The sequence below is a fragment of the Ruditapes philippinarum genome, unplaced genomic scaffold (assembly GCF_026571515.1).
Source record: "Ruditapes philippinarum isolate M1 unplaced genomic scaffold, ASM2657151v2 ctg821_1_1_1_1, whole genome shotgun sequence".
Classification (NCBI taxonomy): domain Eukaryota; kingdom Metazoa; phylum Mollusca; class Bivalvia; order Venerida; family Veneridae; genus Ruditapes; species Ruditapes philippinarum.
The window spans coordinates 326,938-352,984 of record NW_026852645.1 but is presented as its reverse complement, the minus strand read 5'-3'; the positions used below and the strand labels follow the sequence as shown (position 1 = coordinate 352,984).

Below are 26,047 nucleotides of genomic sequence, written 5' to 3'. Positions count from 1 at the left end.
TCTTTGACCATCTTTACGCAGTGATCTCCCCTGGATTTTTCGGCTTTAGTGTACATACAAAAGGGAAGTAACCGCTTCAAAAAAGTGGACTACTTTCGGCATTTGCAATTAACAACATTAGACTCTGAAATTTCGCTACCATTATTTGTTTGGTCTGACGACCCAAACAAATAAAAACGGACACAGAGTTAGTATTAAACAAAATTGACCGTATGATTATTTATTTTCGATAAAAACGTTTACAAAAAATACCTAAAAATTTTTTTATAAAAAAAAGGGAAGATCCCATCCCAAATTAAAAATATCAACTAAATTTGAAAATAGCAACCAACTTTAAACGTATGTTAAATTTCTTTTAAACTGTAGATGTACTTATACTTTTCGAATTGACTGATCCTGTTTTGCCCGAAAAAATTAAAATTTTATATTTTTTTGGGAAAATTTTATTTTACCATATGAGCGCGTCATAAACAAAAAAAACATAAGGGTTTTTGGGGACCAGCAGGGATCCAAAAACCACCGGGCGCATCCGCGCAGCCCCTGTTTCAGGACCCATGCTGTTCCCCCAAAATTTTTCCTTCTCCCTTGTAATGGGGTTTTTGTAACGAAAAAAAGCAGGGGACAGCCCTGCGGGGAATCCCAGGTTTGGCCCCTGGTTTCCATGGGGGTTTCGAAAACGCCTATTTTGGGTTTTTTGCCCGTAAACAGGGCCAATACCCTTTTTCTCTTTTGAAAAATAGTTCCGAAGGGTTGGGGAAAGCACAAATTTTTTGAAAAGGACCCCAAATCAGGGCCAACAAAATTTATTTGCCCTTTTTATCGTCTCGGACTTTACATTTCCGCGAGAGTAGCACTGCAAAAGGAGTACCCGTATGTTGTATATACATGTATATATCTGTACAAAATAGTGACTATAGTAATTTTGTAATTTAAATTTTAATACCATCAAAGTGCTATCTATTACTTCTAAAACCACATTATTGGTGACAGGATATCGCCGAGGGCTCACCTTTATTGGCTATTATACTTACCCGATGTCCCATCATCATAAACAAGTTTTAGATTCAATCAGGGCACTTGCAATAATGGTTCTTTCCAAAAAAAATTTTAATTGCAAACGAAATTGTTTTTTTGCCCGGCATTGGCCTTTTTCATGCAAAAGATTGCGTTTTTAATTTTTAGAACACAAAAATTTATGTCCAAAGTGACTTTTCGGACAAGGGCGAAGCGACCCCTGGGAACCAACGCGAAGGGGAATATCCCGAAAATGCGAACAAAGGGCCTCGAAAATTTGTACAGCTTTTTTTATGTACAAGAAAATTTTCAAAAAAAAATTTAAAAAAATTTTTCCCCAATACAGTTGGAATCAATAAAGGGAACCTACGGTGTCCTTATCGTCCCCTTTTAAAGAATGCCCGTCCGTCGCGTCAAGGGTAACAAAACGAAATGCGAAGTAAACATCGCGAACAATGCAAAGGGCCGACGCTCGAAAAACCCCAAAAAGCAAATATGGACAAATGCAAAAGCAAACGCTCGAAAAGTTTTAAAAACAAAATTTGCCCGGAAACTGTCCCCCTTTAGAAATGTGGGGAAAAAAGGGCGACATTTAAGAAATTTTGCTTCGGGGTTTTTTCGAGTGTCCCCTTCGCATTGCCCAAAAGGCGTCGCTTGCGTTGTCGGGGATGCCCACTTCCGGTTGTCGCAAATTTTCCAACCCCGCTTTGTGGGATTGTCATTTTCCGAAATTGTCGAGTGTCGGGGTTTGGGTAGAAGGGGCTTTCCCAAAGACAACTCGACAATGGGGGATAACAAACAACGCGACAATGCAAAACAAACCGCTCGACAATGCGAAGTGACCTCGACAAACCCGGCAAAAAGGGGAACTTTTTTTTAAAATGTCGAGAAAAATGTCGCTTTAAATTTTTATGTTTTTTTTAAAAAAAACCGCGCCCCGCTAAAACATTCCCGAAAGGGGACATTTCACTTTTTCCCGAACCCAAAAACTCGACAACGCGAAGCGATATTTTGGGAAAAAACGGCGAAGCAAAACATTTTTTTTCGAATTTTTGCGGAAGGGGAAAATTGGAATAAATCGTATCGAAATTGCCCTTTTTGCGTTTTTTAAACCGGTTTTTTGTTTTGGTCAAAAATTTTTTTTACAAACTTCACCGCAAACGGTGCGTTTAAAAAAGGGGGCCCGCCAAAAAGGGGTTTTTGACTTTTTAAAGTTTAAACCCGTTTAATAGTAATTTAGGAAACTGCTAAACCATTTAAAATAAAGAAGGAAAAAACGGAAAATGCTGACCATTCCCCAAAAAGGGAAACCATTGAAGGGGGAATTTTAATTAAAAACGCCGTGGGGGGGAAAATAAAAGATGGAAATTATTTTTATTTTTTTTAAATTATTTTTTTTAATTTTTTTGCTTTAAATATGAATATTTTTAAAAAACTAAATTAAAAAATACATTTAAAGTACCATAATATAAAAATTTTTAAAACAGGGTTTTTTACATTACTCCCATGAAAATAAAAAACCCGGGTAAATTTTAAAAGGATATTTTAAAACGGGTTTTTTTATCCCCTCTAAAAAATATGAAAAATTTGAATTAAGGGTTTTAAAAAAGAATTAAAATGTTATGATTTTTATAAAAATCTTTTTTTAAATGAAATTTAAAATAAAAAATCTTGTAAGGGGAAAAAAAATGTATTTTAAAAAGCAATAATTGAAATTTTGAATTAATATTAAAAAAAAGGCCCACCCGGGTGTTTTAAATTTAAATTTAAATTGGGCAAAAATTTTAATACAATATATTGAATTTGGGTTAAAATTATAAAAAATTAAAAAAATTTCCAGAAAAAAAAATATTTTTTTTTCTATTTTTCAAAACTGGTCAGCATTTTCCCCCAAATATATTTTAATTTGGTCACCCAGTTTTCAAACTAAAATTGGGGTTTTATTTTTAAAACTGGTCAGAAATTTTCCCCCTGAATGTAAAAAACCCGTTAAATTTGCAAACCCCAAAATAGAAAAGAAAAATTTTTTAAAAAACGGTTTTAAAATAAATTTTGAAATAACATTAAATTGGTCACCCGTGTTTTTAATTTAAAATTAAAAATTTTCAAACCAAAATTTTTAAATTAAAAAAATTAAAAATTTGCCAAAATAATAAAAATGAATTAAAATTTTCCCCCGGCCCAAAAATATTTTTTTCTCTATATTTTCAAACCCTGGTCAGCATTTTCCCCCCTATATAGGGAGGGCTGTCCGGAAAGTTCGAAAGCCCAAGGCTATACAATTATTTTAAGCAGAACATATCAAAATTTTGAATTTAATATTTTAAACTTAATTTATTTATCTGCTACAATTTTTCTAAAAAAAAAAAACATGAAAAAAGAAAAATATTCGAAAAAGCGCCGAATCACCAGGGCAACATGATCAAACAAAACCACGGAGCACTTTGTTTCCCAATAAATGATAGCTACTCGAAAAAAAAAGGTTCCTAAAAAGATGAAATTTTAAAAAGGGCAACCTTCGTTTTAAATTTTGTAAAACATCATAGGATAGTAAAACCCATGAAATTTCATTTGTAAATTATGTTTCAAAACGTAAAAAAAACAGTTTTGGTTTAAAGGGGGCGATTTTTTACGGAATGCCTTTAGGGCCATCGCCTATGAAATTGGTTGATCTGAAACGCGAAAAAGCCCGATAGTAACATGGTAAAAACGCAAAATAAACAAAAAACAAAACGATGGGGGAAAAACGCGAAATTTAAGGATATGAAAACGCAAATGGGTAACAAATTAAAAAAAACGCGACAGTACAAATACTACGATGATAAAAAGGGCGACAAAACTACCGTGTTTTAAACCATCGTACGGGTCGCGTTTTTTCCCCAAATCGAAATTTTTTCGTGATTTGGGCGTTTTCATAAATCGTACTGTCGAGTATGGGTTTTAAAGATCAAACCCAAAATTCAAAAGCAAAGGGCCCTAACGGCTTTCCCCCGGAAAAAGCCTTTAGGGGCCATCGCCTATGAATGTTTTAAAATCTAAAACCCCGAAAAGCCCCATAGTACGATGGTAAAAACACAAAAATCACGAAAAACCTTACAGGGTGAAAACACGAATAGAAAATAAAAAATGAAAAACGCGATAGACAAATAAATGAAAATCCCAAATAGACGAAGATGAAAACACGAGGGGGTACAAATGTTAAAAAAACGCGGAAAGTAGGGATGATAAAAAACCACGCCCAAGAAGGAATATAAAAAAGCGATAGTACAAATGGGGGAAAACGCGATAGAAAGGGATGATGAAAAAAACGACAGAAACGATAAAATAAAACGCGAAATAAAACGAAACAAACGAGGGAAAAAACCCGGGGAAAAATACAAAGGGTGAAAACACGATTTTTTAATCGCGTTTTCATACGTAGTATCGTCTGTCGCTTTTTTAAAATCACGTACTTTCCTTTTTTTCCATCTTTCGTACTTTCGCGTTTTCACCACCCGTAGTTTCGTGATTTCCCCCCGTTTTAAACCCCATGTACTATGACTATCCCCGGTTTCAGATAAAACAATTAAAGGGGCAATGGCCCAAGGGGCTTTCCCCGTAGATTATAGGCAATGAAGGTGCGTACATTTTGTTTTTGAAAAAAATGAGGGAAAAAATTTAAGGGAGGGGAGCAAACGAAAATGATATTTAATTTAAATAGCAACGCAAAAATAATGGCCCCAAAACGAGATTAAAATCTTTACCTTAAAAAAAAAATTTAAAACCATGAAATTTTAAAAGGGAAAAATTTGGGTGTTTAAATAAAATAAATTTTCAAAAAAGGGATAAAAAGCGGTGATGACGGGATATTGTATAAGAAACGCCCCAGAAGTGCCCAAAAAATTTACAGGGGCTGAAATTTTTCGTAATTGGTTAAAACCCTTTTTTTTAAAAAAGGCAAAACATTTTAAACACACGGGTATGGGAACCATGAAACTTTTTTTTTAAAAAAAATAATTTTAAATATAAATGAAATGAAGCAAAAAAAATTTTTAAAGGGTAAAAACGTCGACAGGTACCAGGGAATGGTTTTTAAAATTTCGGAAAAAATTAAAATAGTTGGTAAAAAAATAAAATTTAAATTTGGGAGGGCCGTTGAACGTTGTAAAAGTCCCTCCATAAATTAATGTAAAGTAAATATTTAAAAAAATACAAAGGGTTAGTCACAGTTCGGGTAATTTTTGAAAAGGGTGTTCGTTTAGATATTTTAATTTTAAGGGCCTGAAAAAAAATTTTTGTACAGCGTATGTATTTTTTTTAAAAAAAAAAAATAAAAAAGTTTGAAAATTTTTTAAAAAATTTTTTCCGGGAAAACACCCCTCGTACCCTTACTGGTCAGCAAAAAATTCAAACTATTTTAATTTTTAACGGGTCAGTTTTTTCCCTCCCCCAAATGTAAAAAAAGCTTAAATTTTGCTGCCCAATAAAATTTAAAAAGATTTTTTACGGTTTAAAATAAAAAATTTGAATTAACTTTAAAAATTGGGTTTCACCCAGTTTTTTTTATTTTAATTTAAAAATGTCGACAAAATTTTAAAAAACAATATATTAAATTTTTCTACTTATAAAAAAAATTAAAATTTTCAACGACAAAATTTTAATTTTTCTCAAAATATATTTTAACTGGCCCAAGTTTTTTTCCCTTTTAATATCTAACGGGTTTCAGCAGACCCCAAACGAAAATTTTTTAACGGGTCAGCATTTTCTCGCCTGAATTTTAAAGAGCTTTTAAAATTTTTGTTTTTAAAAAAAAAAACCAAAAATAAAAATAAAAAAAGTTTTAAAGGGTTTTAAATAAAATTTAAAATTTAAACGTAAATTTTTGGTTTAAACAGTTTTTTTTACTTAAAAAATTGCCCGGGCCCAAAATTTTATATAAAAAAAAAAATTTAAATACATTATAAAAGAGTAAAAAATTTCCCGGCAAAAAATATTTTTTTTCTATAATCTAACGGGTCAGCATTTTTTCCCCATATAACCCTAACAAAAATACAACTACAAAAAATTTTAAATTGCTTTAAAAAACAACAGGGTTCCAAAAGAAATTAAAATTTTTTTTATAAAAAAGACATGGTTTAACAGAAGAGCAAATAATATAATATATAAATGTACCCTGCATAAAGATGACTATTTATTTCGCAGTTTGAAATAGTAATATAATTTTTGCAAAATTTTTTAAATTTAAAAATTTGCTTTTTGTTTTTTGCACATATGAAAAATTAACAAAAATTTTCTGTTTAGTGGGCCCCCACTTTAAATAAAAAATATCTCTTTAAAAATTTTGATAAAAAGGCCCCCGGGAAATTTAAAGAACATATTAATCCCAAAAATAAATACCCCCTTTTTCCTATAAGCCCGGCATTTAAAATTTTATTTACAAAAAACCCTTTCATTTTTTGGTATATTTCTTTTCCTCCCTTTCAATACCCAAAAACTATGAAAAAGGGATGAAAAAAAATTTTGGATAAACAACCCTAAATTTGGGTTTCAAAGATAAAATTTCCCAATTTTAAAATTGAATAAAATTTTAAAAATTAAAAACAAATGTATCAAATTTTAAAACGAGTTATTAATTTGAGGAAAAACCAAACTTTAAATAAAAATTTTGTCAAAAAAATTCGTTGTTTAATAATACAAAAATTCCCTATATGAAATAGTAAACTGTTTCCCCCCAAACATATAAAAAAACCCAGCCCTTGCTTTTAAAATAGCCCAAACAGTAAAATCCCCCATTTTTTACCACAAATAAGTTACCCCAAATTGTGGGCATCTGTTTTTTAAAAATAAAAAAAATTTTTAAAACAAAATAGTTTTTTTCTTTAAAATTTTAAAGAAATTTTTTAAACCCAGTATTTGATCAAAAAATTAATTTTCAAATGAAAGGGACTTTTGGTGTAACGACCAAAGTTCACCAAAATAACACATCTCCCTTTGGGGTTGATTTTTTTCACACAAAAACAATCTTCTACAAAATTTTGAAATGTAAAAAATTTTTCTTTTGGGCCCCACCCATGATGCCCCCCACACTTCTGCAGCAAAATTTTAAAATTTTTTGGAAAAAACAAAAAACTACCCAAAAAAAATTATCTTTTTGGGAAACCCGGAAAATTCCCCAAACGGGTTTACAAAACAAAAATAGTTTGGGGGAAAGTAAAATAGGAGCTTTGTTCGAAATAAATTTTTGATTTCTGTTCCAGTTCCCTTTTTTTAAAAAAAGATACACACCTTAAATTTTTTAAAAAAATTCTAAAAATTTCCCAATTTCCCTAGTATTATACAAAAAAAAAAATAAATAAGAATGAAACGCCCCAAAACCTTTTCAAAATCAAAAAACTTTTTTTTTAAAGATACATTTAATTTCAAAAATTCCACATATTGCAAAAAATTTTTCAAATATAAATTAAAGATAAATTGTAATAAATTTTTGATCAATGTGGGGAAAAACAAACCAGCGTCGCTGAAAAATAACAAAAAAAATACCTGTAATTCATAAAATTTTTAACAAAACCAGGAAGGGTTCCTTTTTAAATATTTTTTAAATAAAAATTCATTGAGAAAAAAAACAAAAAAATGCAAATTTGGGCGGGATCCCCTTGTTTTTAACCCCCCAATCTTAAAAATTAAATTTAGATCAAAAATGCATTTTTTTATTTTTAAAACCAAAAGTTTTAACCCAATCCCAAAACATTGACTTGATTAAATTTGAGGGCATTTAAATTTTTATTTTATATTTTCATTCAGTAATTTTCCCCCAAATAAAAAAAACCCTATCAATACGGTAAAACCCATTTTCCTCCCAATCTAAAAATGCTACATAGATTTCTTCTTTTTTTTTAACCCAAAAAAGCTTTTTTAAATTATACTTTGTAAAAAAAAATAAAAGTAAAATATTTTGACTTTTTCCCCTTTGGGAAAAACCAATTGATTATCAAAAAAATTTTTTAAAATGTTTTAAACCCTTTTAAAATAAGTTTTTAAATAATAATAAAAAAGGAAATATTGAAAACATGAAAAAAATGCCACATATTTTCCCCCAGCCGGGAGGGCGAGTGAAAAATTGGGGGCCAATTTTTTTACCCATTTTTGAGTGAAAAAAATTAATCCCAAAATTTTTCACAAAAAAACCGGAAAAAAAAAAAACCTTTTTTTTTAAATTTTAAATTACAAAGAAAAAGGGGTTAAAAACCCCTATTGCTTCAAAGGGCAACTGAAAAATTGGGTACAGGGGCGCATAATATTTTTTGGGCGTCTTTTTTGCACGCGATATTTTTTGGGCGCTAAAATTGGGGTGACTCACGAAAAACAACTTTTTAAACTCTGTATAGCGTTTAATAACTGAATTTAAGATATTGGTGTTCGGTTTAAAATTTTTAAAGTTGACCCCCTTTTCCCATCATTCTAGTTTGTTTTTTAAAGCAAAATTCAAAAAAAAAAGTTGGTTTTTTTTATTTAAACAATTTTTTCAAACAAAATGGCGAAAAAAAGTCCCCTTTTTAAAAAAATATGAGTTTTAAAAATTTTCCCCCCAAAATTTCTAATTTTTTAAATTTTATATTTATTTTTTTGAAATTTTGAAATAATTTGACTGATATAGCCCCCATATTTCATGGATAAAATTAAAAAAAATTTTTTAAATATATTTTGGACAAAAAATTAATTTTAAAAGGGAAATTTCCCCGAAAGTTTTTTGCTTCAATTGGAAACTCCACCCTTTTAAAAAATTGGGGACTATAATACCTTCTCCCCAGCAAATTTAGGGAAATTTCGCCATCATTAAAAAAAATTTTATTAAAACGTTTTGAGAAATGGGGCAAATTTATATCAAATTTAATTTTTTTAAATACTTTCCCCGCCAAACAGAATTTTGGCAGTAACCTTTGGGCCCTTTTGGAATTGTTTTGCGAAAATATTGCCCTTTTTTAAACTCCACGGGTGTAAATTTTAACATCTAAATCATTATCATAATATGTAATCATTATGTACAAAACATTTTTTTTCAAAGAAACATCAGGTTTTTAGAAACCGTAAAAAACTATTAAAAAGTAAAATACATATCATCAATACTTTAAAAGTTTTCCCATTTTCTATAGTAGGTTGCCTTTATTGGGGGGTTCTCACATTTTCCAAAAAGACCCTTTTGGGGTTCAAATTTTTCTAATTTTGAACCCCTCGTTTTTCCCCCCCCTGTCTTTTTGGGGAAAAAACGTTTTTCAAACTTTAAGTTTTTTAAAAATTCTTTTTATAAACCTTTTTTTTTTTTTTATTGGGAAAAAGCCCCCTTTTTTCTCGTTCGGGTTCCCATTTTTTTCAAAAATTAAAAATTTTTGCCCCTATTTAATGCTTTTTCCCCGGGCCCCATAGCATTCAGGCAAAACTCGCCACTCTTTGGGTATTTTTACTCCAAAACCTATCTAAAGTTTTCTTAAAGGACAAAACCTTCCCTATGAAAGCGTATTCCCTTAAATATTTTTTCTGTGACTATAAATTGTGAAATTTTTACAACAAACGGTCTTTTTTTTTTTTCCGGGTTTTGGTTTTGTGTTTCCAAGGCGATGGGGTCTATTTAAACTCCCATCTCAGTACCGATTTTTAAAAAGTATTTTTTAAAAAAAATTCTTTTACAAAAGGAGGCACATGAATTAGGGTCCCCCCCCCCCCCCCCCCTTTTGCCCCCCCCCCCCCCCCCCCCCCCCCCCCCCCCCCCCTCCTTTTGTGCCCCCCCTTAATTTTTGGCCCCCCCCCCCCCCCCCCCCCCCCCCCCCCCCCCCCGTTTTTACCTTTAGGGAAAATTGGTTAATCCCCCCCTTCCCTTTGGGTTTGGGAGTACCCCTTCCCCAACCCCCTAAAAAAAATTGCCCCCCTACCCCCAAACCCCCAGGCCCCCCTTTCCCCCCAAAGCCTTTCCCCAACCCCCCCCCCCCGGAGAAAAATTTAACCCCCCCCACCCCTGTTTGGCCCCAATGGTCCCTTTTCCCCCCCGGCCCCCTAAAGTCTTTGTTTCTTAACAACTTTTCCCCCCCCCCCCCCCCCCCCCCCCCCCCATTTACCCCCCCCCCCCCCCCCCCCCCCCCCCCCCCCCCCCCCCCCCCCCCCCCCCCCGGGTTTTTCCCCCCCCCCCCCTGCCCCCCCCCCCCCCCTTTTTTCCTTGTTTAAACATTAGTTTCAAAACATTAAATAATTTTTCAAAAGGTTTTTTCGTGGGGGGAAAAAAATTTTGTTTAAACATGGAAAGGTTGGGGGGTTTGGTTGGGAACCTTTTTTTTTAAATTTTTTAAATTTTTTAAATTTTGGTTGGGTTTTTCCTTTTTTTTGGCGGTAAGTTTTTTGGGAACAAGGGGGTTAATTTTTTTTTTGAAATTAATTTCTTTTTTTTAACCGGAGGTGAAAAATGCAATTTAAAATTTGGGTTTTTTTTTCCAAGTTTTTAAATTGATTTGGGTTTGAAAAGTTCCCCTTAGGGGGTTTTTCTCATTTTTCCAAAAAATATTTTTATTTAAGGCCCCTTAACCTTTTTGTTGGTTTTTCCTATTTTCAAATTTTTTTTGGGTCCACTACTGTCCTAAAGGGTGAAAAAAACTTGAGCCTTTGTTTAAAATAACAAAAAACCAATAACCCAATTGGGGAAAAAAAGGTTTTGGGGAATCAAAAGCCAAAAATCTATAAAAAAGAAAATAAAATAAAATGTTTTTCAAAAATGCTTGTTAGCGAGCAAAGGGAAGGGGCAACCCCTGTCAGTAATGGGTTTTTCCTACAGACCCGAAGTTTTTGACTACTGGTACAAATTTTTTTTTTCCTCAGAAAAAATCCCAAATTTTTTGACCGGGTTTTTGCAAAACATGAATTAAAGGATCGAATAATTTTTTTTCACGGGGATAAAATACAAAAAAAAAAAAGAATAGAAAAAAGAAAAAAAATATAAAACTAAAATATATATCATAAAAAAAAACAAAAAAAAAACGAAAATAAAAAAATTTAATTTTAATGAAAAAAAAAACAGGCAAAGGGAAAAAAAACCTGTGGTTATTAAAAAGGCAAATTTCTTTTTGGGGTTTTTGGGAACCCATGAAAAACAAAATCTAAAAAATTACAAATAATTTCGATCTACCGACAGAACCATAACGGTAATACGCAAACGATACTGTAAAAAAAAATGCCATTAAAAGTATTTGTTAAATGTTTTTCTTTTTTCGATAATTTGGAAAAATAATCCAGATAACCCCGTTTTTTTTGGGCCCTTTCCCCTGTACCGTTAAGACCAAAATTAAACATCCTTTGGGCAGTACGTTGTTTTCTTTTTCCCTTTTTTTTTTTGATTGTTTTTTCGTCATCAAATAAACCCCCTTTTACTGTCCTTGGGTTTATAATTTGTTTTTAATATCTAACTTTTTTTAGCAGATTCCAAAATGGGGGGCATTTTTAATTTTAAAAATTTTTAAATGTTTATTGTAATTTTTTCAAAAGAAAAAATCAAGAAAAGACCCAAAGTTGCGTGGTGAAATCGATTTTAATATGACCTTGGGGGAAAATCGATCTCGAAAAAAATTATCAGTTTTTTTTTTAAAGGATATCTGGGGGAAACATTTTTTGTTTTATAAAAGTAAAAAAGCTTTTTTACTATAACAAATTTGCACCAAAATTAAATTTAAATTTTTTTTCAAAAAAATTTCTTTTTACAAATTTTTACGAACAACAAAAAAAAGGAAACGAAAATAGAGGATATTGGAAAAGAGTGTAAATTCAAAAACTGAAATTTTTTGCACGAGTTGAATAAAAATTAAAATTAAGCGAAGGATATCGACAAAGCCCAAAGGGAAATCGGGCAAAAGCGAAGCGACATTTGGGGAAAAATATCGTATGCATTGGGGCGGGGGTCCCACCGGTGCCCTTTTTTTGAATTTAAATAAAATCAAAACCCACAAACGGTTTCGAAACAAAGGGAAAGGGGGCCCCCACTAAACTGGGTGAGAAATTTAAACTTTACGATAAGAATAAAATAGGAAACTGGGTGGGCCAGTTAAAAAAAAAAAAGGATTTTCGAAAACTGGGTGACCATTTTGATAAAAAAAGGGAAAACAATGAAGGTGTCAAATTTTCCCCTGGTGATATTTTCAGGCGAAGGGGCCCAGAAAAAAACTTTTATAAAATGTTTTTAAGATGGGCAATAAATTTCAAAGAAATTTTTTTTAATTTATAAAAAAATTAAATTTAATAAAAACGTAAAAAATTTCCCCAATTTTTTTTTGATATAAAAATTTTTTTTAATACCTTTAAATTTAATTTTCTTTTTATGTGTTTTATATTGTTAAAAAATTTTAAAAAAATGAGTAAAAATTATGATTTTACAAAAAATAAAATAATTTTTTTTAAAAGTATGTTATAAACAGGGCATCATGGGTTAAAAAAAATTATTTAAAAATGTACATATACGTAATTTTATTTTTTTAAAAAAAATATAATTATTATTTTCGTATTTAGTGAAAATAGGGAAAAAAAAGTGATTTTTTTTCCTTATTTGTTGTTCGTATAATTGTATAATTTTAAAATATTGAAAAAAAATTAATAATGTGCTAATTGTTATAGTTAAAAAAGGGTTTTTTATTACTTTAAAAAACAAAAATGTTTCCACAGTTTTATCCTTTAAAACGGGTAATTTATCGGTTTCGATATCCCCCAAGGGGAAACATTTTTAAAATCAAATTTTCACCCCGGCGACGTGTCATTCTTGTTTTTTTCTAGGGAAAAAAATCAAAAAAACATTTCAAAAATATGTTATTAAAATGCTGACCAAATTGTAAAAAATTTCTGCTAAAAAGTTGGGATATATAGGGGAAAAAATATTTTTAAAAATGTTTAACGAAATTGTTATCATTAGCAAATTTAAAAATATTTTAAAAAATTGTAAATTTTTAATTTAAAAGAAAAAAACACTCCCTAAACCAAATTTTTAATGTTAATTCAAAATTGTTTTTAACCCGGGGTTAAAAACTCTTTTATTCTTTTAGGTCACCCAAATTTTAACGCTTTTTACATTCAGGCGAAAAAAAAGGGCTGACCCAAAGTTAAACATTTTTTTATTTAGAATCTGCTGCCCGGGTTTTAGATATTTTTGGGAAACTGTTTGACCAGTTAGATATATAGAGAAAAAATATATTTTTTGGCCGTGAAATTGTAATTCATTTTAAAATTTTAATTGAAAAATTCAATATATTTTAAAAAAATTATTTTCAAACTTTTAAATTTAAAATTTTAAAAACACTGCTGACCAATTTAATTTTTAAAAATTTCAAGTTTAATTTTAAGCCGAAAAAAGCCTTCTTTTTCCCTATTTTGGTCAGAAAAATTTTAACGCTTTTTTACATTAAAGGGCGAAAAAATGCCTGACCATTTTAAAACTTTATGGGTAGAATTGCTAAACCAGTTAGAATTTTGGGGAAAAACTGCTGACCAGTTAGATATATAAGAGAAAAATATTTTTTTGCCGGGGAAAATTGTAATTCATTTTTTTTAGAAATTCCCAAATAAATTTATTTTAAAAAAAAATTTTTTGTCGACTTTTTAAATTAAAAGAAAAAAACACTGCTGCCCCAATTTTTAAGTTATTTCAAATTGTTTTTAAAAGCCGAAAAAATTTCTTCTTATTCAAATTTGGTTTAGCTTTTTTTAAACGCTTTTTACTTTTCAGGCGAGAAAAGGGCCTGACCATTTAAAAAATTATACATGTAGTAAAAATCTGTTTGCCCCATTTTAGATTATATAGGGAAACTGCTGACCATTTTAAAAAATATAGAAAAAAAAATATATTTTGCCCGTAAAAAATTTTAATTCTTTTTAAAATAATGAAAACAAAATTAAAATATATTGTAAAAAAATTTTTTGCGCACATTTAATTTTTTTAAAAACACGGGTTTAAATTTTTTAAATTTTAAATTTTTCCCAAAATTGCAATTATTGTTTTTTTGAAAATAAAATTTTTTTTCCGGGTTAAAAGGGTTTTTTTCAAATTGAAATTCACTAACAAGGGGATTTTTAAATAAAAACCCCATAACATCAAATTCTTTAAAAAAACATTTTTTTCCCAAATTTTTTGCATATTTTTTAAAGGGGTAAAAAAAGCTGTTTAAATATACCCTTTTTTAAAATAAACGGATTTATATTACATGAAAGTAATGAAAAACCCGTTTTTAAAAATGTATAAATTTTTTATGGTCCCTTTAAAATTTGAAATTATATTAATTTATTTTTAAACTAGCCCCTAAAAATTTGCAAAAATTAAAAAAATTAATTAAAAAAAATTAAAAGAAATTTTCCCGTCTTTTTATTCCCCCCTTTCCCGGCGTGTTTTATAAAAAACTTCCCCACCCCCCAATTTTTTCCCTTTTTGGGGAAAATTTGGTCAGAAATTTTTCCGATAATCCTTCTTTATTTAACGGGGTCAGCTTTTTCCTATATATCTATATCGCCCACCCTAATTCGTCAGCATTTTTAGTGCCCACCCCTTTTCCCTGATCGCCCCCGTTTGTCGTGGGGTTAGTAAATTTTGACCAAAACAAACCGGGTTTGACGCAGACAATGCCCCATACGGTATTATTCCAAAAAGGGCGCTTCGCAAATTTTCGAGTGTGCCTTTTGCGGGTTTTTTCGAGTATTTTGCTTTTTGCGTTGTCAGTGTCCCCTTCGCAAATTTTCGGGGTGTCGCTTTCGCCAAAGTTGAAACGTTTGCCCGGGGTAAAAAAACATAAAAATTAAACCCCGACATTTTTTCTTTGACAATTTTTTAAAAAAGTTTGGGTTCCGGGGATGTCGGGGTGTCACTTCGCATTGTCGAGCGTCGTATCGCAAATTTTTCGCGTTTTTTTTTCGCCCTTGTCGAGTGTGTCGGGTTTTGCACTTCTACCAACCTCGACATCGGGCAATGCGAAAATGACAATGCGACAACGCGAAAATGCATCGCGGGCAAAAGCGAAAATGACTCGCGAACCAAAAGCGAAGCGACGCCCCGACAATGCGAAGCGACCCCTCGACAACCCCGAAAACGACATTTCTTAAATTGCCCCCCCTTTTTTTTCCCCGGAAAAATTTTTTTAGCGACAGTGCGACATATCGTTTTTACCAAATGTTTGAGGGGTCGCTTCGCTTTTTCGCCCTTTTCGCCTTTTGCGTTGTCGAAACGTTTGCTTCGCCCTTGTCGCGAATTTTCACTTTTGCAATTTTTCGTGGTCTACCCCTTTGGGCGCGACGGGCGACATTCTAAATGGCAGATAAGGAACCCCCGTTTCAAGCTAGATATCCCGAAAACAATTTCCCTTTTTCATGGGGGTTTAACAACAAAATATATACATGGGATTGCCGAACTTTTTTTGATTTCATTTTTTGAAAATTTTAGATGCGGGGTTTTGGGCTAAAGGGAAAAAAGCGGAGGAAACCCCGACAGGGGTTTTTTGGGGGTGGACTCGCTTTGGGGTGCAAGAAAAAAACCCGGAAAAAATTTTTCTAGACATTCCATACAACTTTAACCCCCAAAAAAAGGTAACTTTATTTCCAAACTATTACCGGACATTCCCAAAAGTCCCAAGGTTTTATTTTAAATCGACCAAGAAAAATGCCAAAAAGAAATTTGACTTCAAAAAATTGTTTTGGGGAAATTTAAATTTCCCGCCCTTTTTTATTAGTCATTGTGTCAAACCCAAATTTTTTAAATTTAAAAATTTCAGATTCCCTCCCCTTTGTCTTTTTCAAAAATAATTCCACCTCATGTCTTATTGCCAGGTTTTAAAGAATATTAAAAAATTACTGTAAGCTTTCAAATTTTTTTAAATCTCCCCCCCCTGGGTATCAAAATTTTGTTTAACCCCTTTATCTTTTTGACCATTTTAGTAAACGAAAACCCTTTTTTATAATTTTACAGAAAATGATTTCCAAAAAAAAAGGGCTTTTGTTTTGGCCGGCAATGGGGAACTTGGGGTTTCTATCGGGGTTCCGTGAGGGTTTTTCTGTTGTTTGAGCCTGGGTTTTCATCTGAAACAAAAAATATAAAAATCCCATAAAAAATATTTTGCTCAAAGAACTTTACATAATGTAAGTATGAACCCAAAGCCAAATTAAAAATTTTTTTTTAATATTTTAAAAGTAAAAAAAAAAATATTTATCTTTTCCATTAAAAGCACATTTATTAGCACGGTATTAAACCCGGGGGGAAGGCCACGAAAACAATAAAAACATTGGGGTTGGGAAAAACCAAAGTTTCCCCCAGTAAAAACCCCACTTTTTATGGGTTCCCAAAAATAGAAGTGGGTTTAAAGATGTAAACATTATTTAATGATGTACAATTTTTGACTAGTTATTTTTATCATAACCCTTTTTCAAAATTATCATTTGAATAAAGTTTATATTTTTCAGATTACCCCCGATCTGAAAAAAAGGGGTATTTTATTTTTGGAAGGGATATTTTTTATGTTTAAAAACATTTTAAAAAACCCCTTCATTTTTCAGTGGTTTTGGGGAACCTTTTGTTTTTCCAAAATGGTGGGGAAAGATTTTTGGATCAAGAGGGGGGTTGGCAACCTTCTTCGAGTATCGTGTCATGGACGTCGTTCATCCGGATTGGAGGGGTGGTTAAATTTTCCCAAAGCATTTTTTTAGTACTCAATACGAAAAAGTTTCATTTATAAAAAAAAATTGTTTTGCATTTTTTTTTGAGATAATACTTTAGAAAATTTGTAAACAAAAATACATCCCGGTTATCTTTTCACCATCATTTTGTTGTCATAATTTTAAAAAGAAACAGAAAATGCAGATTTTAAATTAAACCCCTTTTAGGGAAATTTTTTGTCATTAAAAAAAGTCAAAAAAATGCAACGAAATACCGGTTTGTTTTGGGCAAAACCCAAATTTAAATCTTTTTTTTACTTTTAAAAAAGTAAGAAAAAGGGGTTGTTGTTTTTTTATAGAACGAATTTTTCGCCCGGATGATTTGACCCCAGGAAAAGGGTTTTTCTTTTTGATGGCTTTCAAGCGTCTCATCTCTGTTTCTGAAAGGGAAATTTGGGTCCAATTGACCCCTTAAAACGTTAAAATTTTGAAATTTTGTTCATATAAAAAAAGGTTTAAAAGACTATAATCGGGTTATTTCTTTTTTATATTGATGGTTTTTGGTTTTTTTGCTTGTTTTTTTTGTTTTTGTTTTCCCACATAGATGCTATATAGTTAATGGGGACTGGAAAAATAATTTTGGTTTTTTAAAGAACAACCGGGGGATTTTAAATTTTTGATAAACTTAAACCCTTTTTTAAAAAGACAAATGAGCCCCAATGGCCCTTTTGGATTTATGCCTTATTGTTAAATTGGTTTTTCCAATTTAACAAATTTAAATTTTTAAAAAAATTAAATTTATTTCAATTCTTTATTGTTAAAGCCTTGGGAAAAAAGAGTTTTTAATTATAAATTTTTCCCTTCTTATAACAGGGTGCCCCCCAGTGACATTTTTTGCTAGAGTTTAAAGGTAGGGGAAAAAGGGACCCCTTTTAGAAGGGTTTACGGTAATAACAAAGCATGGACTTTTGTCCTTTTTTTAAAAAAATTAAAAAAGATTTTTTTTTAAAAAGTGGATTTTAAAATTTTTCATATGATGTAAATAAACCCTTTTTTTGCCCCGATTTTTGTAAAAAATTTTATTTCATCCTTAAAAAAATAAATTGGGTTTTTTCTGAATTCCCAAAAAATAATAAAGGGAACAGTCATTTTTTCCCGCACAAAAAAAATGCAAATTAAAAACTTTTTATTTTATTTCTTCTAAAAAGAAGTGTTTTTAAATGTCAAAAAATTTTCCCCTGTGACTGCCCCAAAACAATGTAACTCCCCGTCCCCTTTTTTTATCAATTTTTGAAGAAAAATTTAAATTTTTGGTTTATTTATTAAAAATTTTTTTTTATTTACAAGATTGAATATTTTAATTTTTTTCTTAATTGGTTTTTCCCTTTCGATTTTTTGAGTTATCTTTAGAAAATTTTTTTTTTGGCAATTTCTGGGCACACAGACTTTTTCTTGGCCCCGATGCAAACGGGGAATCCCTTTATTTCTATTTAAAAATGAAAATTTTATTTTTACTTATTTTGACTTTAAATGGAAGTTTTTTTCTAAAATGTGCACATTTTTATTTAAATTTTTTTTTTTCCCCCTTTTTTATACAAAATTTTTTTTATTTTAAAATGTTTTCCAAATTTGGTTGGGAAAAAAATTTTTTTTCTAAAACGAAAGGTTTTTTTTTTAATGGGGGGCGTGACCGAAATGGGCCCTTTCGCGGGCGATTAGTTTAAACTAAGGGGTTTGCCGACCGCATGGGTTTAAAAACCCGGGCCCCGTCAGGGGGGAAGGGCGTTGTTTCCTTTAGCAAAAAAACCCTTTTCATTTATTGCTTGTAAAGGTTGATTCCAGGGAAGGAATTTAAAAGTGTTTTTTAATAAGCTTACAGCTTCCAACACAATCAAAAAATTTATAAAAAAATTTTTGTATTAAAAATTTAAAATTTTTTTTTTTTCGCAACCCAAATTTTAATACCCTTATATTGTTATGAATGTAGAATTAAACGCATTCCAAACCGCTTATTTAACAAATAAATTTCTTTATTAACTTTTTTGTTTGCCCATGGTCCTTTTTCCCTTTGGGTTTTTTGAATTTTTATTGTTTAAAAAAAAATGCCCGCAAGGGTCAAATTAAGAAAAAACAAAAAACTGGGGAGACGACATTGTTGGGGGTTTAGGGAAAATTGGGTTTTTCCAGATGGGTTACCCAACCCGTTTTATGTAAAAATATTAAAAGAGGAAGGCAAAGAAAAAAGTTGACCCCAGTCTAGAATTTAGAAGATCCCCCCGGCTCGGACAAAGGGGAAAATTCCCAAACTGAATATGGGTTAGTTAACTTACAGAAATATGTTTTACATTATGGTCTTATGACGAAAAGCGTGAAGCTTTTTATCACTCGTTTTGAATGCTCCAGAAGACAATGAAGTTGTTTTCATTGGAACTGCTGACATAAATCTTCAAATATTTTTAAGCTGAAATGTTTTTGTTTGTTTGTTTTGTTTTTTCAAAAAATTTTTCATTTCTACATCACTATTTTATTTAACTAGATACAAATGGGAATATTCCCCGTTTACCGTATACGACAAGTCGGAGAAGAATTTTTGCTAAAGACGGACGTAGGACATTGTTCTTTTACAGACGAAGACGAACCCCAGGGATCAGGTATTGAGTCTTACAATTTATTATACCTTTAAATTTATATTTCAAGGATTTGGGTATAAAATTGGTCAAAAATCCCTTTCGAGAAAAATGGTTTTTATTATCGCTATTCGAACATAATACAAAGATGTGTTGTTGTGTTTTTTCCCGATGAAACTGTCCAAACCTTTATATTGCACTTCACATAGAAAAATGTATTGTATATTGAATCATTGACCTTTTGGAACCAAAAGCGATCAGCCTTTGCCACGAGTATTGAGCCAGGGCAGCTTTCATATCCACGCAGTCTGTCCAATCTTTTTACTGTTGGTAGCTCACTGTTATTTTGTATTTCTATTTGAAATAAACAAATTCTGCAGGTTAAAGTTTAATATATTATCAGAGTGATAACACTCCGCAATATTCAAATATTGTATCCGAAACGCTATAAATCTCTAATGAAGCAGTTTTGAATGGTTGATTAATTTTCTTCTCAATTTTTTAATGCATTTTCTGGAAGAGGGAGAAAAGGGTAAACTGTAAATTCATTTGACACGGAAGTTGGAAATGACAACACTGTAAATGATAAATCATAGGCGATTAGTCTGTATCCAAGATGTATGAAAGTAATAAAATATGCTAGTTGGAAAAGAGTGTCAGTTTTTTACAGTTTCAGACAGACAATGGTTATAGATGCATGTTGTAGAAATATAATACATCAGAAAATAAAGCAGTAACATGTACACTTGATAACTGTAAAGTTATTTGAAATATTTCTTTAGCGTCCGTACACAGTGATATTATTCCCGCCCCGGAGAGTGATAACTGGGTTATTGGTAACACGGAGTTCCACGGATATTACCGAGTGAACTACGACGAAAGGAACTGGAATTCACTTATAAACCAACTTATCAGAGATCCTACGGTAAGAAAAAGTATTCAGTTTTTAAAGATAGAACACTAATGCAACATATTTATCGTTTTAAAAGATAAATAAGCAGCAGCATGTCTTTCTTGAGCTGCCTTTACAATTGTTCGCTCGCTTAACCCTTAAGTATTTGTCTTTGAAAGTGCTTTCCTAACCTTGAGATTATCAGCGATGTATATACTTGAGATTATCAGTGAAATTTATTCATATAGATTAGTAATATTTTGCGATTATCAGCGATGTATATACCTTGAGATTATCATTATTGTATATGCTTTAGATTATCAGTGAAGTTTATTGATTGAGATTAGTAATGTTTATACCTTGAGATTATCAGTGATGTATATTTCTTGAGATTATCATTATTGTATTTGCTTGAGATTATCGGTGAAGTTTATTGATTGAGATTAGTAATGTATATTCCTTGAGATTATCAGCGATGTATATACTTGAGATTATCAGTGAAGTTTATTCATTAAGATTAGTAATGTATATATCTTGAGATTATCAGTGATGTATATACCTTGAGATTATCATTATTGTATATGCTTGAGATTATCAGTGAAGTTTATTGATTGAGATTATAGTAATGTATATACCTTGAGATTATCAGCGATGTATATACCTTGAGATTATCAGTGATTATCAGTGAAGTTTATTAATTGAGATTAATAATGTTTATACCTTGAGATTAAACTTCAGGTTAACGAAATACCTTGAGTTTTTTCCCTAAATTTCAGATGATTAATCCATTAAACAGAGTACAGATTATAAATGATGCCTTCAGCTTTGTTAGGTAAGTAGGTTGTCTGAAATTAATTTCCATTGATAAACTTAATGTAGACGTTGTATTTAAGTTTTATTGCTTTGCTTTTTCTTTTCAGATCAGGAGAACTGAATTTAAACACAGCGTTGAAGATTCTACAGTATATAAAGAAAGAAAGAAGCTATGTTCCATTTAGTAAACTTATGAAAGAAGTTCAGTTCATGGACAAGCTGCTGAAAAATCAACCAGTTTATGGGAAGTTCCAAGTAAGTCACGTGAGAGTATTCCACTGTCCATTTTAGTACATACAATTTCATTGATTAAAGAAAGAAAGAAAAAAAGAAAGAAAGAAAGAAACCCACAAAACTTCAAGTACCAATTTTGTCAAGTCAAGATAAAAGGTTTTATTAGTCTGCTAAAATTAATTTATGTCAAGTATTGAAGAAAATTTAATTGCCGACCATGAACATATTGGGTAGTAAATGTTTCAACAACATGTATAAAATTATGTCTTTTTAATGATGTTTACCATTAAGGGGCTCATACCTTAATGATATTTCTCGTGTAACCTACGTAGATAATGACTGTTAGTCGTATATAGTTATTTTAGATCTTTGCCCAATAAAAATGTTTAGGCAATTGTTTATTTCAGAAATTCATGAAAGACTCGTTGAAACAGTTGGTTACTGAGTATGGTTTTAATGACGACGGGACGAACTATATCGCATCGTATGTGACTCTATTATTTGCAGACTTTATTTTACTGATAAGTTTCCTTAAAAAGTTCCTCTTTCTCTGATAGAGATGTTGAGCCAGTAATGATTGTGAATTACAGAATTTCAAATTCATCTCCATTCATTAGAGGTAGTGCACCATTTAATTTACTTAGCAGACTTGCTGGGGAAAAAACCTTAAAAAACCCAGATAATCAAAACACAGCCTTTTACCATTGATTCAATTAATATTGCGGAAAGGTCAATTGTTTTCATTGTGTTAAAATACATTTCCGTATGGAGACTTAAGAAAAAGGAAGTCTACAAGAACAAGGAAGTTTTCATGGGGAAGTAATCTAAATAAATATTTACATAAATTAGCTAATTGCCATACAATTACCACGAAGTAAATAATGATAAAGAGCTTTCACGAGGGGAATAATATAAAATTGCCTACTCGTGTTATCAGAAAAAAAAGTCATATACATGTCTGTTTATTTTATTTTTCAAGTCATATGCGAGGAATTGCGTTAAAGTGGGCGTGTTATTACGGGGTTGAGGCGTGTACAACACAGGCACAGCAACTGATGTCAGACTGGATGGCAAACCCATCAGTAAAACCGTAACATATATTACATGATCTAGTCTCATGATGAAAATTTTAGTTTTGTAAATCAATTATACCTTCCTGAATTTTAAATCTAACGATAACAATGATAAAAAGCACAGTTGTTGGATCTTTGCATATCTATTTTCATGTAAGCAAGATGGACAAGTTGACAGTAAATATAATTATATAGCAAGAATTTCTCATTTCAAAGGATAAGTAAATACCCAAAATTTGCTCCATATAATATAAAATAGAGTAAATCTGTATAAAGCCTGTCATTTCCAACACTACAATTTATTAATGTATTTTTAAACAAAAACTTATATACATGTATCAATATGTTTAGACAAGGAATCAACCCGGAAGTATCAGAAACAGTTTATTGTACGGCTGTGAGGTATGGGGGAGAAACAGACTGGAATTTTGTCATGGAAAAGTTAATGGTGGAAAATGTGGAAACTGAGTCACATAAGTTACTTAAAGCTCTCACGTGTACATCTCACAAATGGTTAAAGGCAAAGTAAGCACTAGTGTGTTCTTCTCATCAGATGAAAATCTTGGGCTCAGTGCTACAAGGGCCAGCCATTTCTGACTTATGAGACACATTTTGCTTGCATACCATGTACCTCCCAACTCCTACCAATATGCCAGGTGCCAGGCGGATAGAAATCGGTAGCCATTCATTTTAACTACCTCGCGGCTCACGAAGCGGTGATTTCGGAACGAGTCCCAAGAGAAACATTCATCCTTCAATTAACGCTCCCCTTGGGGCTCGAACCTTCGACCTCCCGATCCGAAGGCGGACGAACTTTTATACAAACTGGTTTTTTATACAAACTGGTTGAAGATACATATGTTGAGATATAGAAAAGATGTTTACTACATGCATAGTTTTTGTTTGTGTTAGAGAAGTTTTTAGGAGAATCTCGGTTTTATATTGTGTTTCTACTTTTTTATATAATTATACTCTGCACATTTATATTCATAAACAACATAAATATGTAGATCTAGTATCCATTATTAATATTTCAATCAGATGCCGATCTATTTTCATTTCACTTTAAAATAATTTAATAAAATACCCTCCATTATCCTGTTATTACATGAGTTATCATATGATATATTGTAGGATGTTGAAGTCTATTTTAAATGCTGACATTATCCCACATCCACTAGTATATCGGGCAACAATGTATGCAGGTCATGCTTTCCCAGAACAAACGTGGGATTTCTTCAGAAATCACTATAACGACCTATTAGAGAGGTAACATAGAAATAATTATGTCATAATTTTACACCAGGGTGAAGGTTTTCTTTCTTTTTGTTATATTTTGTTATATAATTATGTAAGCAAATTGTTTAACTTATTCCCTGCGGTCTGGAGACCGCAGGGTATTGGTACGCGTTTAACTTTTGAGGCATGGAGGAGCACGTGACCTGTTTTCGGTACATGGAGGAGCATGTGATCTGTAAACCGTACATGATTGGTTAATTGACCTTTTCGAAAACCTGGCTAAATACCGTTTGCCGGTACGTTACGGATTTACCTCTTAGCCAGGCGGATAGAAATCGGTAGCCATTCATTTTAACTACCTCGCGGGACTCACGAAGCGGTGATTTCGGAACGAGTCCCAAGAGAAACATTCATCCTTCAATTAACGCTCCCCTTGGGGCTCGAACCTTCGACCTCCCGATCCGAAGGCGGACGAACTTTTATACAAACTGGTTTTTTATACAAACTGGTTGAAGATACATATGTTGAGATATAGAAAAGATGTTTACTACATGCATAGTTTTTGTTTGTGTTAGAGAAGTTTTTAGGAGAATCTCGGTTTTATATTGTGTTTCTACTTTTTTATATAATTATACTCTGCACATTTATATTCATAAACAACATAAATATGTAGATCTAGTATCCATTATTAATATTTCAATCAGATGCCGATCTATTTTCATTTCACTTTAAAATAATTTAATAAAATACCCTCCATTATCCTGTTTATACGTGAGTTATCATATGATATTTTGTAGGATGTTGAATTCTATTTTAAATGCTGACATTATCCCACATCCACTAGTATATCGGGCAACAATGTATGCAGGTCATGCTTTCCCAGAACAAACGTGGGGTTTCTTCAGAAATCACTATAACCACCTATTAGAGAGGTAACATAGAAATAATTATGTCATAATTTTACACCAGGGTGAGGGTTTTCTTCCTTTTTGTTACATTTTGTTATATAATTATGTAAGCAAATTGTTTACCTATTATTTTTATCACGTTCATGGCCCGCCCTTGCTTGCAATGCATTGTGTAAGAATAGCAGAAATATGTATTTTTCAGGTCATAATCAATTTGAAGGATATCTATAATTATAACAATTATAATGTAAAATATGGCAGTTTGTCTGGTATCTGTAGATCTAAGGTCATTTCTATTGGGAGTGTTTTGTATACAAAATAATTTAAACTTCTACCAGAACTAAGAGATTCCAATTTAAGTTCTGATTGTTTAACTCACCGTGGTCTAAAAGAACTAAACTATCATATCTGACCCATTAGGGGAGAACAGCTAAGAACCCAAGTTAAAATGAAGGTTCCATTCTCCATTAGATGAAAAATTTTAAAAATGTACGTATAGGTTAGAGTGCATATTGGGTGTTCTTCGTAAATAAGAAAGCTAAAAAGGAGCGGAGCTTGCGAAGCGACTGTAGCTTTCTTATTTACAAAGAACATCCAATATGCACTCTAACCGGCTTAGTGCTCCATCCACTTGCGTTTTATAATATAAAACGTCCAGTTTATATAAAATCTGTTCTATTAAGATTTGAAACCTGAAAATTTGAAAAATCCTCGTCGGTGATTGGCTTAAAAAAATTGGCGAGCACTAATTTTGAATATCTTTGTATCCATACATGTGTTGAAAGTATTACCTTAAAAATGTTTGTACACCATTCCAATAAAGTACGCAAAACTGACGAGCATTTATACAAACTACAAACATCTTTAAAGACTACTCCTTTAAAAGTATGGGCGAGAGAGAAATCTAATTCCAATAAACTTTAAAGATCAATGAATACAATCTTATTTTAGAGTTGGAATAACGTGGTTTGGAAGATTGCTTAAGCAAGTTGTTGGTGCCTTTAACACACAACTGAGGCACGATGAGGTAAATATACTAAAATCCACATGTTTACCTATTTTTATTTCCGGTAAATTGCTTTACAACATTGGTAAAATGTTCAAACGTTTTAATATACTAGTACATGTATTCTTAAAGTGACATTATGCTCATTTTTTTCGTTGTCAACGTTATGTTTAATTAAGAGTACCACTAAATTTCAAAAGATTGACCAATAATTGTCTATGAAAATGATTATAATACAATATATCAACTATCTAAATTATAAAAAAAAAATTCCCCACTTTTTTATGAGTTCAACGTTATCGGCACATTCTGAAAAATATTTATAGAAAATTCCATTGATCACTTTACTTGAATTGTTGATTTTTTTCATAGCAAAATATAAAATTGAAGACAATTATGGCAATAAGTCAAGTTACTTTTCATTTTTATCACTCAACATTTACACTTGGATGTCACTTTAAGTTGTATAATTTTCTGCAAAACGAAAAAGAATGTTTAGGAAAAGCAAATAAAAGTTGCAAACAGAAGCCATTGCCAGTCAAACAGTACATTCCGGTTCTTGATTCTGGTGTTAACATGGCAATGAGATCATTATTTACAAATTTTTTTTTGTA

At 31.4% G+C, this 26,047-nt stretch overlaps 1 protein-coding gene across 1 annotated transcript in view; it reads left to right on the top strand.

The window, feature by feature from the left end:
* LOC132719775 (aminopeptidase N-like) overlaps nucleotides 1–26,047 on the top strand; it is a 29,512-nt gene that overhangs the window by 3,172 nt on the left and 293 nt on the right. The window contains exons 5-13 of the mRNA XM_060703631.1: nucleotides 19,178–19,292; nucleotides 20,051–20,193; nucleotides 20,937–20,992; nucleotides 21,081–21,228; nucleotides 21,615–21,691; nucleotides 22,187–22,297; nucleotides 22,632–22,805; nucleotides 23,415–23,549; nucleotides 25,379–25,454. Coding sequence (XP_060559614.1) covers nucleotides 19,178–19,292; nucleotides 20,051–20,193; nucleotides 20,937–20,992; nucleotides 21,081–21,228; nucleotides 21,615–21,691; nucleotides 22,187–22,297; nucleotides 22,632–22,805; nucleotides 23,415–23,549; nucleotides 25,379–25,454 — 1,035 coding nt within the window. The remainder of the gene's footprint in view (nucleotides 1–19,177; nucleotides 19,293–20,050; nucleotides 20,194–20,936; nucleotides 20,993–21,080; nucleotides 21,229–21,614; nucleotides 21,692–22,186; nucleotides 22,298–22,631; nucleotides 22,806–23,414; nucleotides 23,550–25,378; nucleotides 25,455–26,047) is intronic.